Source organism: Prenolepis imparis, unplaced genomic scaffold (assembly GCF_030444845.1).
Source record: "Prenolepis imparis isolate NDT839.2.m4 unplaced genomic scaffold, iyPreImpa1.0 SCAF_8, whole genome shotgun sequence".
In the NCBI taxonomy this organism is placed as follows: Eukaryota; Metazoa; Arthropoda; class Insecta; order Hymenoptera; family Formicidae; genus Prenolepis; species Prenolepis imparis.
In genome coordinates, this window is record NW_028141166.1 from 15,484,909 (window position 1) to 15,501,402 (window position 16,494).

At 36.8% G+C, this 16,494-nt stretch overlaps 2 protein-coding genes across 23 annotated transcripts in view; both read left to right on the plus strand.

Annotated features, from left to right (window-relative positions):
- The window catches only part of Foxp (forkhead box transcription factor P), a 330,454-nt gene that overhangs the window by 58,627 nt on the left and 255,333 nt on the right, over positions 1-16,494 (plus strand). For 3 of the 22 annotated variants that reach the window (XM_083044682.1, XM_083044685.1, XM_083044686.1), the window contains exon 1: positions 11,954-12,397. The exons of the other annotated variants lie outside the window; for them this stretch is intronic. The gene's annotated coding sequence lies outside the window, so the exon portion shown is untranslated. Of the gene's footprint in view, positions 1-11,953; positions 12,398-16,494 lie in introns of those variants that run through there. 22 annotated transcript variants of the gene reach the window in all.
- LOC145939736 (uncharacterized) lies at positions 2,170-3,992 on the plus strand. The gene is made up of 2 exons (XM_083044294.1): positions 2,170-3,743; positions 3,907-3,992. The coding sequence occupies exon 1, from the start codon at positions 2,510-2,512 to the stop codon at positions 3,095-3,097; it is 588 nt and encodes a 195-aa protein (XP_082900420.1). The 5' UTR covers positions 2,170-2,509; the 3' UTR covers positions 3,098-3,743; positions 3,907-3,992.

The following is a 16,494-nucleotide window of genomic DNA, read 5'->3' on the forward strand; positions in this document are numbered from 1 at the left end:
CTTCGTTCTTGATGTTCTTTGCATCGCGCTGTAGTCAGTGGTGACAGCCACGTGCCACCGGCGCTACCCTTCGCACGCTGGCTGCTGGAATTTGGAGTAATCCTTTTAACATTTTCTGCTTAACGCGCGCTTTCCTCCACAATTTAGCGCGACGAATCCTTTACATCTATTTGACATATTAGGAATTCAATCGTGCGGAATACTCACGTCACGATTTATTTTCTTAATTTATGTTCTGATTTATATTCTGAGAGATATAACTTTATTCATTGAAATAGATATTTTTTTCGATAAGATTAAAAGAGACATTGACATCTGTAACTTCAAATTTATGCAGCTTTTTCTCTCACTAATGTTATGCATGTATTATGTGTACACATTGTTTCAGAGAGAAACACTCCTTCTCTATCTTGTTACATATTCTATTGTGTGTGTGTTTGTGTGTGATGTAATACAGATTACAACTTTTTCTCATAATAATAGAAATTTAAATCATCTATATAATCGCTAATATAATTTGATGAACAGTCATATTCTTCTGTCACATTTTAAGATTTACTGTGTATTTTGAAATTTAGAGCTATCACTAAGTTTAGAACATCCATCGCGTGGCACGATTTAGTCACTATTAATCTTATAAATTACGTTATAAATATGGACATCGTCGCGCGCGGGATTAAATAGAAATGTAAAAGTGCGGACGCTAGGCGAAACCGGCGAATATTTCGCGCGATTTACTTTAATCGAATTTAGGTCGTGGCAAAAATAGAAAGGACGCAAATGGAGATTATAGCACGATACAAATTTTGAATTAATCGATCGGTCTTGCGAAAGAAGAAACGCGCATATGGTGATACTTTATTCAATGTTATTTCTTATTCAGTTCAGTTTTTTATTGACGAATTCAAACACGTTCGTTTTTTTTAATTTCATATGTATTTTAAAAGTTATCGATTGCACATTGCACGTTGTAAGAATATTATTTATATACTAACGGGGTTTCTTTATTTCTCTCGCAATTAATAGTAATAATAATCACACAAATGTGTCGTTGCCAAAATTGTGGATATGAAAATAGAAACGTTATCACGTTATCGCCAGTAAGAGCTGCCAAGACGAAATGATTTAGCGCATCCCTTCTGTGCTGTTAAATGAATTAAATACGACTTTTGCATATAATGCAGACGAATGCTTCTTTGCTTCGAGATTTCCTGATTGAACCTGTGCTTCATCGGAGCGATATTCGTGGAAATGACACTTTAACGATCGTGACAAGACAAATAGGCGCGCCGGACAAGCAAAATGGTTGGTCAAATAAATCTCACTATACATCGGCTTAAGATTAACTACATTCGGGTGACTAAATATGTACCTCCGCCAGTACAGAAATCTTTGCGGTAAAGCGCATTTTTCCGAAAATAATCTTGGCAGAGGTGCGCCGCCTTTGAAGCTGCCTGGAGTCTCGAATAATCTAACTTTATATAAATCACCGCGTTATTGGCTGAGGAAGTCCAACGACTTGTTTCGAAACGTTTCTGACAACCTGACAAAAATTCCTATTTCGTGTTTCATCGTCTGTCACGCAAGGCCTGTATGGCGTTCACTAGAGCTTTGCTACCATGCAAGCAACTTCAAACAAAGTGATCAAATGGAGAGATCGGTAATCATTACTCACGTTTGTAAATTATGTTCGAGCTACTTTGAAACGTATATTGGCTATATCGAAGTGATCGTTTATAAACCCCCTGTTAAACCCGTTTGCAAGTCATGGTAGCAAATTTGATAATGTTTGAAATTGATGTATAAAATTAGCAACATTTAAAACATAGCTGTGGACAAGATATTAGACAAGGTATTATAATTTACGTTTCAGAATAACAAATTTTATTGAACCATGTTGTTTTTAGAAAGAAAAATGCATTGTTTATATCTTTAAAATTATAAGCTAAAATTAATACCGTCTTCAAACACATATATACTTGACTTTAGATATTGTTCTTAAAATGTGAATATAAAGTTAAATTTACAAGGTGTTTCTAGAAGAATTTAATATTTTACGTGCAATTTCTTGACACATATAAAGAACCCAATATTATTATTATACTTTTTCTTAGAATACACAATTTTTTGGATATAATATATTAAAGCAAGGACGATATTCTTCTTTGGCACAATTTTACAAATAATTTATTTGTTTTAAAATGTCTTCTATCGATAGTATTGTGATACCATTGTCGATACTTTCGCGTAATTTTTCCGAAAAACATAAAATATTTGCAAAACGGACTCGAATTTACGGTGTCAATGATTCTTTTTTGATAGCGGAATTTTTTTACTGTTTCGAACGAGACATCGCGGAGATTCGCGCATTCGAAGGGGTGAGAGAAGACGTGAAGGGTGACGGCAGTTGCGCTTCAATCGACGAACGCTCCATGTTATCAGGGAATAGGGGTGATTTTTTTTCAAGTATACAGCCGATAGAAGTAGTCGGATACTACCGGTCGTAGCTATGTGTGGGTGGCTGGTCTACGAGACTGTAGAAGCTCCGGGTGGTGTAGTAGGTGGAACACCAGAGACGGAGGCGGTCCTACCCTGCTTGGGGGCGTTAAAGAAGTGGATGGGGTTGGCCACCCCCGCGCGTCAACCCTTACACCCCGCTTTCTCCGAAAGCTTCGTGTGCCCCCCGGATCTCTTCGATCTCATATTCGCCAATCAGCCGACCCATCCCGCTCCTCTACCGACGAAGGTTGCCCGGCGCGAGTATCTGGCTGTCTGGCATCTTCGGTTGACCGTCGTCGATTTCTTCAAAATTCAAAGATCAGCCTGCCGAGCGCAGGAGACAGAGCGAAGACAGCCAGCAGTTGGCACGGCCGAGCCGAACGTTTCAACGGGACGAACCGCGAGGAACGCTTGTAACAAGTCGCTTCCGTTCGCGCGCAGTCGGTCGATCGATTTTGTGTCGTCGGGAAGTGTTTTGTGCGCGATATCTCATCGTCTTGGAGGATCTCGCGAGCGCGGTTCTTCCCGGTTGATGACTTCGGCCTGGCTGTCACGCCTTCTTCACGGTCGCGCCGAGGCGATCAGGCAGACACGGTGAAGAGGGTGGTGTTGCGCGTCAATCGTGATATATATTTCGCATCATCCCCGCCACCTTGGCTTCGCCCATTTTCTCACCTCCTCCGTCGGTTCAGACGTACGTGCCGAGTATGCGTTCGGTGTGTTGCACACTCATCCATCGGTGCATATACACGGATACGCGCTGAGTGCAGCGGGAGCCAACACAGCTGCGGCATAACCCCCCGTTTTCGCGCTTGCTTGGCACGGCACAGCATCCCTCTTCGGCCACTTCCGGCCAGGCCAGGCTCCGCCCACTTTTATATTAATCACGTCTTGGTTCGCTCCTGGCTTCTGTTCTCCATCTTTCTTCCCCAGTGAGCGATTTCCTACCGCGGACGCCTGGGAACCACACCTTTGCCCGTTGGCTTATTCATGTCCCGGGCCTTGCGACGCGGACCTCGACGTCTCTTTCTCTTCCTCTGTTTTTTCTCTCCTCCCCATCTCGTTGCCGATCTCGCGGAAATACGGCGACGATGCTCCCTACGACGTGACGCTGCAAAGCTGATGGAGATATTCGCGGATGAACTTGCAATTCTTGGCTTCTCGGATGCATCATAAAGATATATAGTTTAATTAATTTAGATATGGCGAACGGTGATAACAATATTCTGCGAGAATTTATTCTGGTATGAATAAATTAATTTTCTCTCTCTTTATTCAGAGTTCAATATTTATCATAATATTCTTCTAAAATTCACCGCGTCATTTGAAAATATAATACATATCTGCCCACGTGATATTCATCGTACGACCATGTTATATCATTACACTTTTATGTATTAATTGCAGAAGCTCATTGATACCTTTTTTTAAAAACGCGTCTCGAGAATGACAATTCTACGTAGAGAGAATCGGTGAAAAAGCGGATCGTTGGATCGAACCAGACGCGATGAGGTGAAGAACACAGCGTTTCGTGTGCGTTCGGTGCCGGAGTAATGAATAATAACCTGTTATTATTACCAGGTCGAGCAATAAACACGCAGCTCGTGCCCCTCATGCCGCAATAAGGTTCGTCACGCATAGGCGCGACATTTGTTTCGCGCGTGGAGTTCGCAGGCTGTTATGAACCACCTTCCTACACAACAGATATTGGCTCCATTGTTACACGTCGTATATATCGTGACTGTTTCTCCACCGCTTCCGTTAGTCGCAACCACTTCGCCACCACTTCGACTTTATTGATATTCCACCTCGTGGTCTCTTCGCTTTTAATTTTTCTTTTGACAACCTCGCACCCTCTTCTGCCGAACAACAGCGCTGATAACAGTATTGTATTGTCAGATAGTTTGCGATGATTATACGATATGTTCAAGTACTCGAATATGTCGCTTTTAAGCTTTTAACGAAAATGATATGATACTGCATTATTTGATAATGTATAATTATTTTTAATAATCTGAATTAATTTAAAGAAATCGATGATTTTTTATAGAATAGAAAAATGTGTACAACTTAATTTTTAACTAAAAAACGAAAGATTCATACCTGTTAGTAGGTACAATGTTAGCATGAGATATTCATCGTTACACATTCTATGTCGTGACCACTGTTTCCCGACCTACCACACCTTACTGCTCCCTTTTTAACATCGCACAGCAAAGTCCGCTGTTTTCACCCCGACGATCTTAATCGTAGCGTGCTGACTATAATACACATTACTGACAAAGCAGGCCGAAGAATCATTCTAAGGACAAAATTGTAATGTTCATGAAGGTTTATCATGTTTACATTTGATTGCTCTATAATTTTATTTCCTTATAGCTTTTGATAGACAAAATTGTACGAAGCCGGGCAAAATATATAATCATATAGAAATGCTATCTTTCATTACTCATTTTTAATCGAAATAAATAAAAGATATCTAATTAAACTTTTAAATTACAATAGTCTTTTTAATTTTCATTCGAAAAAAATAGACATGTGATTTTTACATTTCGGAGTACGGTGAAATGTGATTCAAAATAGTGCATGTCGGACGAAAATATATCGTGGGCGTCGCGAAATTGACATCGTCGATGCGAATCGGCCGAATTCCTACGACCCGGTTCATTTTGCCGCGATAATACGCATTCTATGTCATTTCGGCGGCGCGTGTAGTTTGGCAATGCATCATCGCCCCCGCGACGGGTATTTGTCAATAGAAACAGGCCGCAACCGCGGCAAGTATACGTCAATATACATAACGTCCGGCTGTTGACTTGTTACGTTGTCGCGTACCGCCGATGATTCGATGATTTGCCGATCTGCGACTGTCCCGTGTCAAATATGACCGGCGGCCGTTCTCGCGGGCGCGTTAACACGGAGAACGCCGGTCCCGTCGTTCATTCGGGGCGATCGGCGCGCTAACGCGCGCGTCGTTACATTAGATTATCAATCCACCGCGATTGTGATGCGCCCGCCGGTTTGTACTTCGACTCGTTATGCCGCGATAATGGCCCCTCTCGTCGTCGTCGCGGCAATTTCGCGAATGTCTCTCTATATTCAAGCGCGACACGCTCGCGCTCCCGCGAGTCACCGAATTTTAGCAACGTATTATGAATCCTATGAATACCCGAGCGAGTATTGAGACATCTGATTAAGTTAATATTTTAATTGGCCTAAATCTAAATTTAAACTTAGAATTCTCCTTGGATGTGGATATATCGGGATATCGGTATAGGTATCAGTAGTTGGGCTTAATCAATCAAACTGATCACACAATATTCAAAGACGTTGCATGACATGAAGGAAAAAATTAATATGGAAAAATTAATACTACTCTTTGTATATACAACACATAAAATTTATTATAAATTATATCATATAAATATTATATATATGTATATAAAATATATAATAAATATTATATACTTATTTCACCATATCATTTTATCATACCATCGATAAATCTGCATCGTGTAAACCGTTATCGAGATAGTTTCGATCTATTCGTAATATCGCATCTAACGCGGCGTTAAAAATATAATAACAATGAAATGGTTCGCCGTTATGTTGTCAAGCATCGACGATGATTCGTCGATCCATGACGGAGCCGTGTCAAATGTGCCCTCTAGCTGTTCCCGTGTGCGAGCTTAACATGGCCGGCTCATTTGCGATCGGCGCACTAACTCTCGTCGTTACATTAAATTATCATCCCGTGATTCTCTCTGATGCACCGGCAGTTTGTACGGCGACTCGTTATAACACGATAATGGTTCTGCGCTCGTCTCTTCGCCGCGATTAGCGTTAAACAGACACCCGTCCACGCAAACTCGTGCACCACTACGCGTTTGACGACGATGACGTCAATAACTGATGTATTGGTGAATCTTCATTGTGACAGGTTACAGACTGTTATGGCCGTTCACCAACGACGCTAATCGAAATTCCGCTTCGATACCAAGCGAATTAAACAGTATATATGTCTTGGGATCTCGATAACGATCCGGGATATTTTTCTTATGCTTATTAATATCGAAAGTAATCTGATGGGAAGTATTTATTAAAATTTCAGGGTCTAATGTATTAATTAATATTTATTTATATGTTGTTTTGTCCGTGATATAATACGCTTGTATTATAAAGTTATCAATTTTTTAAATGATTGATTGCGAGACAGAAAAAATAGTGATAACTGACCCACTCGTTTCAGACAAAGAAACGCGGAATGTTGCCAGTTTATATTTCGTTTGGGGGTATCGGCTGTCCCCTTTGTGTACAAATCTATGTAATAATTGATATACGATGGGACCGCGAGTACAGACACATATATACGTGGTTTTAATATGCCGTCCACTCTGTCCAGCGCTCACCGGGATCTCTATTATAACACGGACGCATCGCAAACGAGATGCATCAGGAAGCGCGCGACCAATGCAGGCAGAACGAGTGGATAATGATCGGCTTTTTTTTAAGTCCAACCCCGGCTACCTCCCGCTCGAATCGCCCCGCCGACAAAGTCAGCAACCCTTTTTCCCCGACGTCCCGCAGGGAACGTGAAACGCGCTTTGTACGTCGCGATTTCGCGTTTTCGTTCGTCCGAGCACAATGACGAGGGTGGTCGTCCTTTTCTACTGAAAGAAAACCCGTAATCTCGTGTAACGGTATACTATCGGAAGACGCGGCCGAACGCATTCGCCAGAAGCGCTATTAAATGACTTGCGAGCGATTTTTTGCGCGCCGCATCGTCGACGACAAAAATACGGAACTTTGACTCTTTGCTAAACAAAAAGAGAATCGGATATCGAAAGACGCGATTTTATTTCGGATTGAAAATAACGTGAAAGCTCAGCAACATTTTAACATATTTTCTGCATTAATTCTGTGAGAGTATAAAGAAAATATATTTGTATCTTTCAGTTTATAATATAATGATAGATACTATTCAAATTCTATTAATTTTATTAAGAACTCTGATAATTTAAATGGAAAGTTTACTTATCAAATAATTTTAGATTATATAATTATTAACAACATTTTTAAATATAACATTTGTACATCAACTTGTGCAAGATTATTGTCACAAGTCCAAACAAATGATACGGTATTATCCCTGCATTTATGGATAGTTATTGATATGTCATGGACGGACTAGCTTTAGAGATCGATTAAATTTTATATTGCACATAAAAGTGATAACTGCAAAATGTTATCCTAAGAAGGAAGTTTATGAAGAAATAGCAATGAAATATGAGGGCAAGAATTGACCCGAATGTAAATGACCTGTATCTGAAATCGCAGCCCCGTTGTGTACCAATTACTACGGAGATATACGTGGGTAAGGGGGTATGGTCGATGTGCCAGCGAAACATAAACTGCGATAACCGTCCGTATCTCCTGCCTTATGGTCGGTTTGGTCTGACATGAGTAGGTCAGTTTTCACTGTCGAATACCAACTGCAATCGGGTTACATCGCCCTAAGTGCTAATAAACGCACGGATCTTATGAAGTGTTCTCTAGTTTCTAACCGAGATAACGATCTCAACCTGATTCTTTTAGAATTGACTAATAATAAGTCTATGTTCTTAGAAAAAAATACGAAATACACATTATAATAAAAATAATCGAAAACATGAAATTAGTATTTTTTATAAATACTTAACATATTTAAATTTTAAAGATAATAAAAATTTTTGTTATTTCCTTGAGACGAAAAATAATTTAAGAGTTTAACATACAATAGCAATCTCTTAACTCATATTTTTTAATAATGTAGAAAATTAACTTAGGTTCGATGTCTGCAATATTTCAAGATTAATTTCTTTAAAGAATTAAAATTTAATCTTACTAAATTAAAATTTTTAAATTATTAATTTTAATGAATTTTAAGAAAGGTTGTATTGTCATACAATTAATCTCACGGGACCATAGAATTTATTCGTAAAAATATCGGCAATGACAACTTTCCGAAATTGGAGTATCATTGGTACCTGCATCACAATGACGCGTGCATACCATTACAGCCTCTCTCGCTGCACCATCGCATGCTTTTCTCAGGCTCCATTGGGATAGGAAAATCGGTCGTGTTGATATCGCTATTGAAACAGCCGATCATTACGCACTTGTTCCGCATTGGTCGCGCTTCCCGATGCACCTCGTTGCAACGTCACCGGCATAATAGAGAGACGCTGCAGGCCGCCGCGCGCCCTGGTACCGACGGCATATCAAAATGCAGCTCGGCCGTGTTTGAATTCGCGGTTCCATCATGAATCAATTACCGCGCGGATTCGTACACAACGGCGAAAGCTCGCGCGTGAAGGATGAGGAAGGGGGAACATAAAGGGGGACCTTGCATGCGTCGATGTGGAGGAAGGGAAAGGATTGCAGTGTGCGTCAGTGTGTCGTTGTTGCACACGCGAATGTGTCACCCTCTCCCTTTCCTCGCATATCCCCCTGTGCTCGAAACGTTTCATCGTTTCTGCACGAATGCACCGCTATCCTCGTCATATACACCGATCGTTTCGTTTTTTCTCCACCCTTCTTTCGCGTTGTCTCTCCCCTTCCTTCTCTGCCTGTGCCACGCTCCTCTTTTTTCTTTTTTTTTTTTATTTTCCTACGATAATCATCCTATCCAACTTTGCCCATTCGAAACGATGGCGCAAGTTCGTTGAAGTCACGCCTAGAAAAATGCGGAGGATTCCGTGGAGAGTAAAAGCCTAGGGGGAAGGAAACGAGGTGGCTCTTTATTCGTTACGAAGGGTCCTTCCGCGTCGTAAACGTCGTCGTGACTTTGAATGTATCTATTTGTTAAATGCTATGCGCGTAATTGCATTATTACATGGAACAATAAAAAGTATTTTTTATAAATGTGTTTTTTTTGCGAAATTATAGACACTAACAGAGATATTTTTTAGTCAAAAACGGTTGAGTAAAAATATTCTACTCCAAACTTTATTTCTAAAATTTTATATCAAAAGCCATTAATTATCTTAAAACTGTACAGAAGATCCATATTTATGACAAAATTGTTATTTGTTGAAAACTGTTCTTGTCTAGCTTTTAAGATGTTAATTGACAGACAGAGAAAATTAGTGGTGAACTCGTATATGAAAAATAACTACTAAAGCACGATACGATTAATATGCCACATGTTGCTAAAGCGAAAGCTATATTATATCCTATTTGCGCTGCGCTTTAGCCTTAGCCACATATGACATTAACATATTGAACGTGGCATTATTAAACCACACGTTGCTAAAGTGGAGAACAATGTACACTATATGCCATCATTATCATTATGCCACAAAAGGCAGACCAACATAAGATGTATACTTTCCTGCTTTAATAACAGATTTATTATGCTTATAATGAATACAGTATCATTAATTACCAACAAGTGCTAAAGCAAAAATAAGTAACTTATAATATTATATAAGGCAGACAACACTTGGATTTAATAATATATAAATGTGTTTTTAAAAAAGAAACTTAAGTTATTTTTTTATATGTGGAATTTTAGAAACAATTTAAAAAATATGTTTTTTAAATAAATTTTTTGAAGAAAATTATATATGCGAAATGACGTTTACACTGCTGTATCAGAAAAATTAGACAAGAAAAAAATAGATTTTTGTTGCGTAAATATATATATAGGCTGATATAGATTACATAAAGACTAAACACAATAGTTACTTTTAATCTGCTTTACTTCCATTTATCATTTGTTATTTATTTACAAAGATCTGGTTGTTTGTGTCTACACGTCGTTCAGTGAATTCTTGGAAAGTTTCATATCTCAGCTCATCTTTTTTGAATATATAAATTGTCATGAGCGATGACTGATTATGCAACACCAGTCGTCGTAGCCTAAATTTAATTTAAACGAGTTGAGAAGCTAACGAAGAGTTGTTTTCGTGCGGGAGTGTATTTATAACGGCAGACTCTCTCGGTTCTAAGTCTATCGAGGCAATTTTTGAGCGATTTGCTCTATGAGAATTCACACGAGTTGTTTTATGAAGTTTAGACGAGAAGTTTTTAAGTCTCTATTAAATGGTTCTTTATTAAAACTTAAAAAAATTTCTGCTTATGTTCTTATCACATGTTTATTAAATGTTATATCGGCACTTTCCCCAATATAAAAATTATTTTTCAATTTTTAACAAAATACAATACATATTATACATATTCTTATTGTTTTGTTATTTATTTCTTTTGATATTATTATATCAATATAATATTTTAATATCTACAATTTTAATATTTGAATCTTATTTACTTTTTTATATCCAATCTTGATGCTAATGAATAATTCAACATAATAGTATAGCTAAAAATAATGCATTTATAAATATGATGAATAATCGAGATACGTATCAACAAACATATAAAAAATTCAATTCTATTCTTGTTTATTGCGCGACACGATTATCGTACATCATTTTTTATCTACTGATAAAAAAGAAACGCGTCCGTATTAGAAGAACTTAATCGTGTCAGCAATCTAAACGGATGACAACGTCAACTCGGTACAGCTCGGTATAGGTTGGTACAGCGATAAAACAGAACATTCAATAAATGAATAAATAAATAATAAAGCTGCGAGATATTTTTACTATTTAATATTCTTATCTGTTTTCTTCGATTAGCCTTCGTCAAAGAGCGCAATGTATACGAAGCTATTCTTGTTTCTCTGTACAACTATGTATATATATTAATCTTCACCATAATTACACAGATCTTCTACATTTAAATTGAAGATATTGATTACCATATGGCCTTAAGATAACTCTCTCATCGTTGAAATTATTGATCAGAAGGAGATATTTATATTTATTTATTTATAACTTGAATGTCTCAATACTTGACATCAGATTGAATTTATTATACGCGGATATCATTTCTATTAACATTATACAGAATTATTTCTAGTAGTGGGTTTTAATTTTTTAGTTGTTAAAATGCGCTTTTCTCTCTGTCCTAATTTGTCTATATTAAATTAAGAAAACTGATTTCTTGTGTAAGACAAAAATGCGAACAAATGCAAAATAGGAGCGACTTAAACGTAAATCGAGTGCTTTTGTACATCTATCGTATCGGGATTTTTTGTTTTTTATTTCTCGTCGCGCAATTATATAGACTTGCCTGAGCCTCGTCAAAATTTTACGTTAGCGTCCGGCCAGATAAGAGATAGTCACAAGTATATTTATTCGCATGCATTCACTACGATAAAATCGTATAAAACATCCAATCGAGGAATAGAAATCCATTCGCAATACCCACGAGGCTCACTTTAAATTCTTCGAAGCTCAAGCAGTTCTTATCAGTTTGCCGACACCTATGAGTTGCGCTGGAAAGAGATCGCAGAAATCTGGGGAGAAGAGCATAGCATTTGCGATACATACTTGAGTCGGTTTTATTCGCGCGTCAGTCTGTCGCTAACAAGCCAAACTACGTGTAAATTTCTGATGCGTTCTAAAAAGTGCATCTCTCGTTTGCATTTCGCGATTGCTTCAAGCGCATATAGCTTATCTGTTGTCTAGATACATTTACTGTCGACGACATATTAATCGTTTCGTCTCAGACGAGCATTGACCTTACACATATATCTGCTGGAAAAAAAATATTATTGTGATATTCTGTTGAATAAAACTTGTTGACATCTATTTTAATCCAAATACGCGAAAAATTTGTTACACGAAAAAAGAAAAAAACGAAAAACATCGTGGCATTTTATGGATCGCCAATGCTTTGCATTCTTCTGCGTACAAGTGTAATCGAGCAACGTTCAGAAATGTGTTTCTTCTTTGGCTGGCGCGAAGGCGGCATAAAAATTCCTAATTTATGAAGTGGAGGGCCCATTAAGGTTTGTTGCTTACGACTGTAAAATTATCCAATATCTCCAACTCGATTTGGTAAAACTACACAGCAGCATTTTTTGTGTCAAAATATTTTTAATTATAATATTTTTAGAAAAGATATTTTAATTGAGAAATTAGCGTGTCTTAATGGAAATTTTTCAATTTTTAATTGCTTTTTTCCTGTGTTAGTAAACGGAAAATATTAAAATCATATTTTATTTGAAGTGTTTTTGAATGAAAGGCTTTCTCGAGGTATTTTATAAAATCTATTATTAAAATTTTATAATCTATTAAAATTTTATTTATAGTAATTTGGATTTATTATAATTATAATTTTATATAATGATGAACTGTTACATTGAACGAAATTTTTATCGGACGAAAAACTTACAAAGAAATTTATAGATATCAGAAAAAGAGAGAAAATACATTTAAAATTTACTTAATATTTTTCGATTAATTGATACTAAACTATTATTGTTATTTTATATTAATGAAATTGTAATGGAACTAAAAATATAGTCGACGAAAAATAATTCCTGTAAATTTGCAGAAAAAGAAGTCGCCGCTTTACTTCTTGTATTGCACTCTTATCTGCGCTCGTTATTGTTTGCACAACATTGTTTTGTCCGAGATAAGTATCCCCCATATGCCTATCGTGCCACCGAGCATATATTTGCTTGACTCATTTCTGTTTGATTCAAGAACTCGTGCTAGAATTATTTGCAGGTTATACTAATTTACTTTCATTTAAAATGTTAATATTTCGCGAGAAAAAATGATATATTTCTTATAATTTTTACAGTACTACATTCGTGTAAATCTTCAGCGCGATTTATTAAAATTGTTTTTATAATCAAATTATTATGCAAAAATAATATCAATGATATTATTAATTATCAATATTTCTATAATTATTACAAAAATTTCTGATTTTGAATTTTTATATTTACATGGCATAGTTGTAGCATAGTCAGCTGATTTTAAATGTGATCAATATTCATAAAAGATGCTGCATGTGTACTTTTGCATATTTCTATTTAAAATAAGAAGTAAATCTTTTAAATAATCGTCGTAGTTGTAACTTTAAGAGAATTTTTTACGAAGGCTAATGTATTGTTCGCGAAATAATGCGATATATCCGGAAAACGTTATTCTGACTGTTGCGCGTCGCGTCGCGAGGAAGAAGGGCAAGAGGAAAGAATGAGCGCGATCTGATCGCGCGGTTTGCTCCGTGGAAACGAGGCGAGCGCATCGTGGAGGAGTGCATAGCGGTCGCGCGGGACGAACGAGAGGGGAAAGATGACATAATCCCACTCTCGCAATTTGCGAAACAGATTTACGCGTGGGATGGGCCCGGCTCGGGCATTTATGATAATGTGTAGCGCGGTTTACTGGACGCGATGCCTCGATGCATGCGTGCATGAGTGCCAGTGCATACAGCGTCGTTCAGAATTGATTGTCGAGTCCCTGAGTATCTTTCGTTTGTAGGTCGTCGTAATTAGTAAATAGAACATTTTTTTTTAATGCAAGACGCGAAATTTACAAAATACGAATAATTTTGTGCTATGCAATATTTGATGCAATTTAATGATATATGGTTCAAGGTGATTCATTTAACATTCTCATGCATAAATATATTTAAAGATTATCGCATACTAGCAAACATTTATGTATAATAAAGTAGATAGAAAATTATTGGAACAAAACTTGATTTGTTCTCCATGCGTCAAGTGATAAAGATAATCTATTATCTTGAAGCATTAAATTTCAAAATTTCAAGTTCCTTATTTCTTATTACAATTTTTAGGAATTCTTAGAAATTGAAATAGGAACATAATCATTAGTTATATTATTTGTCATATAATCAAGAATTCCATCAAACTGCATATTATATCAGCGACAATCGTCGCTTATCGATCAATGATGGGTCATCACGATCAGAGTGATCAAGACGATCAAGACGAAGGTCCACCGAATTAATCTGGTCATCTCCTTCGATCGCGTCTGATTCGTCCGAGATGTCCTGATTCCTGAACAATGCTATATGCACACGCGTACATATAAACCCGCGAGTACACACGTACGTACGCATTGAGGAGTATACGTAAGCGCGATATAGTTGCTTCGTTTGTGAATCCTACTTAACGCCGTCCCTGATGCCATAGCTGACGTACACGCACGAGCACACATATGATGTACGACACGCGGGCAGGGGCACCGGGATAATCGTGCAAGACGATTGGTAACTTCCTGTCGGTCACGTGACCGGCCTGCATCGCGGAACGGCGGCGAACGCATGGGGCTGCGGAGGATGACATTCGTTGCACTCACCCGGTGTCATTAACTATGTCCGTGTGACACACGACGGATTAACGTATGCAAGCGAACATTTACTAATTAGAATTGACCAAGAGATCCGTCAAGAATGTTTAAGTTAATGTTGCACTGTGTCATTAACTGTCATCACTGTGGTTCATAGGTATTTCAATTAATAATTTAATATTAAAATAGCTGATCGTGTGTGATGAGAGGAAAGTGCTCTGAAAAATTATCTAGAATATATTATTAAATATTATTTTACATATATGAGAAAATTCTCTTTTTTTTTTCGTACCTCGTGTTAGAATAGGAATACATTTTTTTTTTCAACGCGAAGATGCGTAAGCTGGTGGCTCACACACTAACAATAAAGCATACATTCAACGGTTGTTCGTCGTAAATATTTCTTGCAGTATTCTTAAATTTTGAATGGAAATAAAATACGAGCGTAGTAGAAACATTAGTGTGAAATACTAGGTAAGCGTGCACTCAGTATGCACGTAAGTGCATTTCCATCTTTTTCTTCTGCTTTTTCTGTCGTGTCTCATCTCTACCTTTTCGCACACCTGCTGCATCTGATGCTTTTCAAAGTATATACGTATCTAGTAAATTTATTCAAGTTTGTACTTTTTCATCAAGTTTTTCTTTCACTCGTGGCTCCGCGAATTTACCTTTTTCTTCGTTTGTCTGTTTTTGACCTAGCTGAATAGAAAATGTACTTATCATTGCGCATTTATAATTGTTCAGCATGACAGTATGAAGCTTATTGCGTTCACGTGTTATTAAACTCACATTTTTTACTAGACTTATGATGTTTTATTAGATGGAATTATAATGCATTTTTTTGTCTTGTGATACGAACAAACTACATTTTTACTCTCTGCTATGCATAAAATTAATTATAATTGAAAAATGATAAAGTATTATTAGGTACCTACAAACTACTTCTTGATATAATTATAAAAAATTTTCAACTTTTCTATACGATAAACTAATTATGCTAAAATTAATAAATAATACATTGTCGCAACAATTTACGGATATCTTGTTTCGAAATAAATTCTAAGCATTACTAAATTTGAATCTTATTGTCATGCTTTGATCCAATGCCGATCACATCCGACAATTTATCTACAATTGTTCTACAAATACAATTTGTGTTGCGAAAACAATAAGTGGATGACAGCATGATCGCGTGAGACGTTATGAGAGCTAACAAAGTGCAGTCGTATGGAGAAGAAAAAACAGATTTATTATCAAATTGTAATTTCGATGGATCACGTTGATAGGTAAATTAGTTGCGTTGACATTGGCTTGTTTGATTTCAATCCGAGTCATATGTCTATTCGTACTAATACAAATTATTATGATTACGTAGGCGCTAGAGAGAGAATTCTAGGTACTTTACAAAAAGATTGATAAACAAGTACAGAAAAAACAAAAATTGCTATTGGGTGGAAAATTTAACAATATTGTATAATTCTATTTTGTAATGCCAGGAAAATCCTAACGCGAAGATGACGGTAAACAGATTACCATCTCGACGTATTTTCCGAATACGTGAGTTCCATTGAAATATTTTTCCTGCTAAATCGTTTATACAATAATTTATAAGAACTTCTGGTGAATCTTGTCGCACCTTGTCACAAATAAGATTTCATAAGTTTAATGTGAATAGACGATAATATTTTTATTACTGAAATTCAGTTTTGTTTAAAACTCGTAAGATTTTATACTTATATATATAATTTAATGCACATTTTTAATAAATTTTATAATT

Bases quoted from the DNA above. Each gene is read 5' to 3' on its own strand.
- LOC145939736 (XM_083044294.1), top strand. From the start codon at position 2,510: ATGTGTGGGTGGCTGGTCTACGAGACTGTAGAAGCTCCGGGTGGTGTA.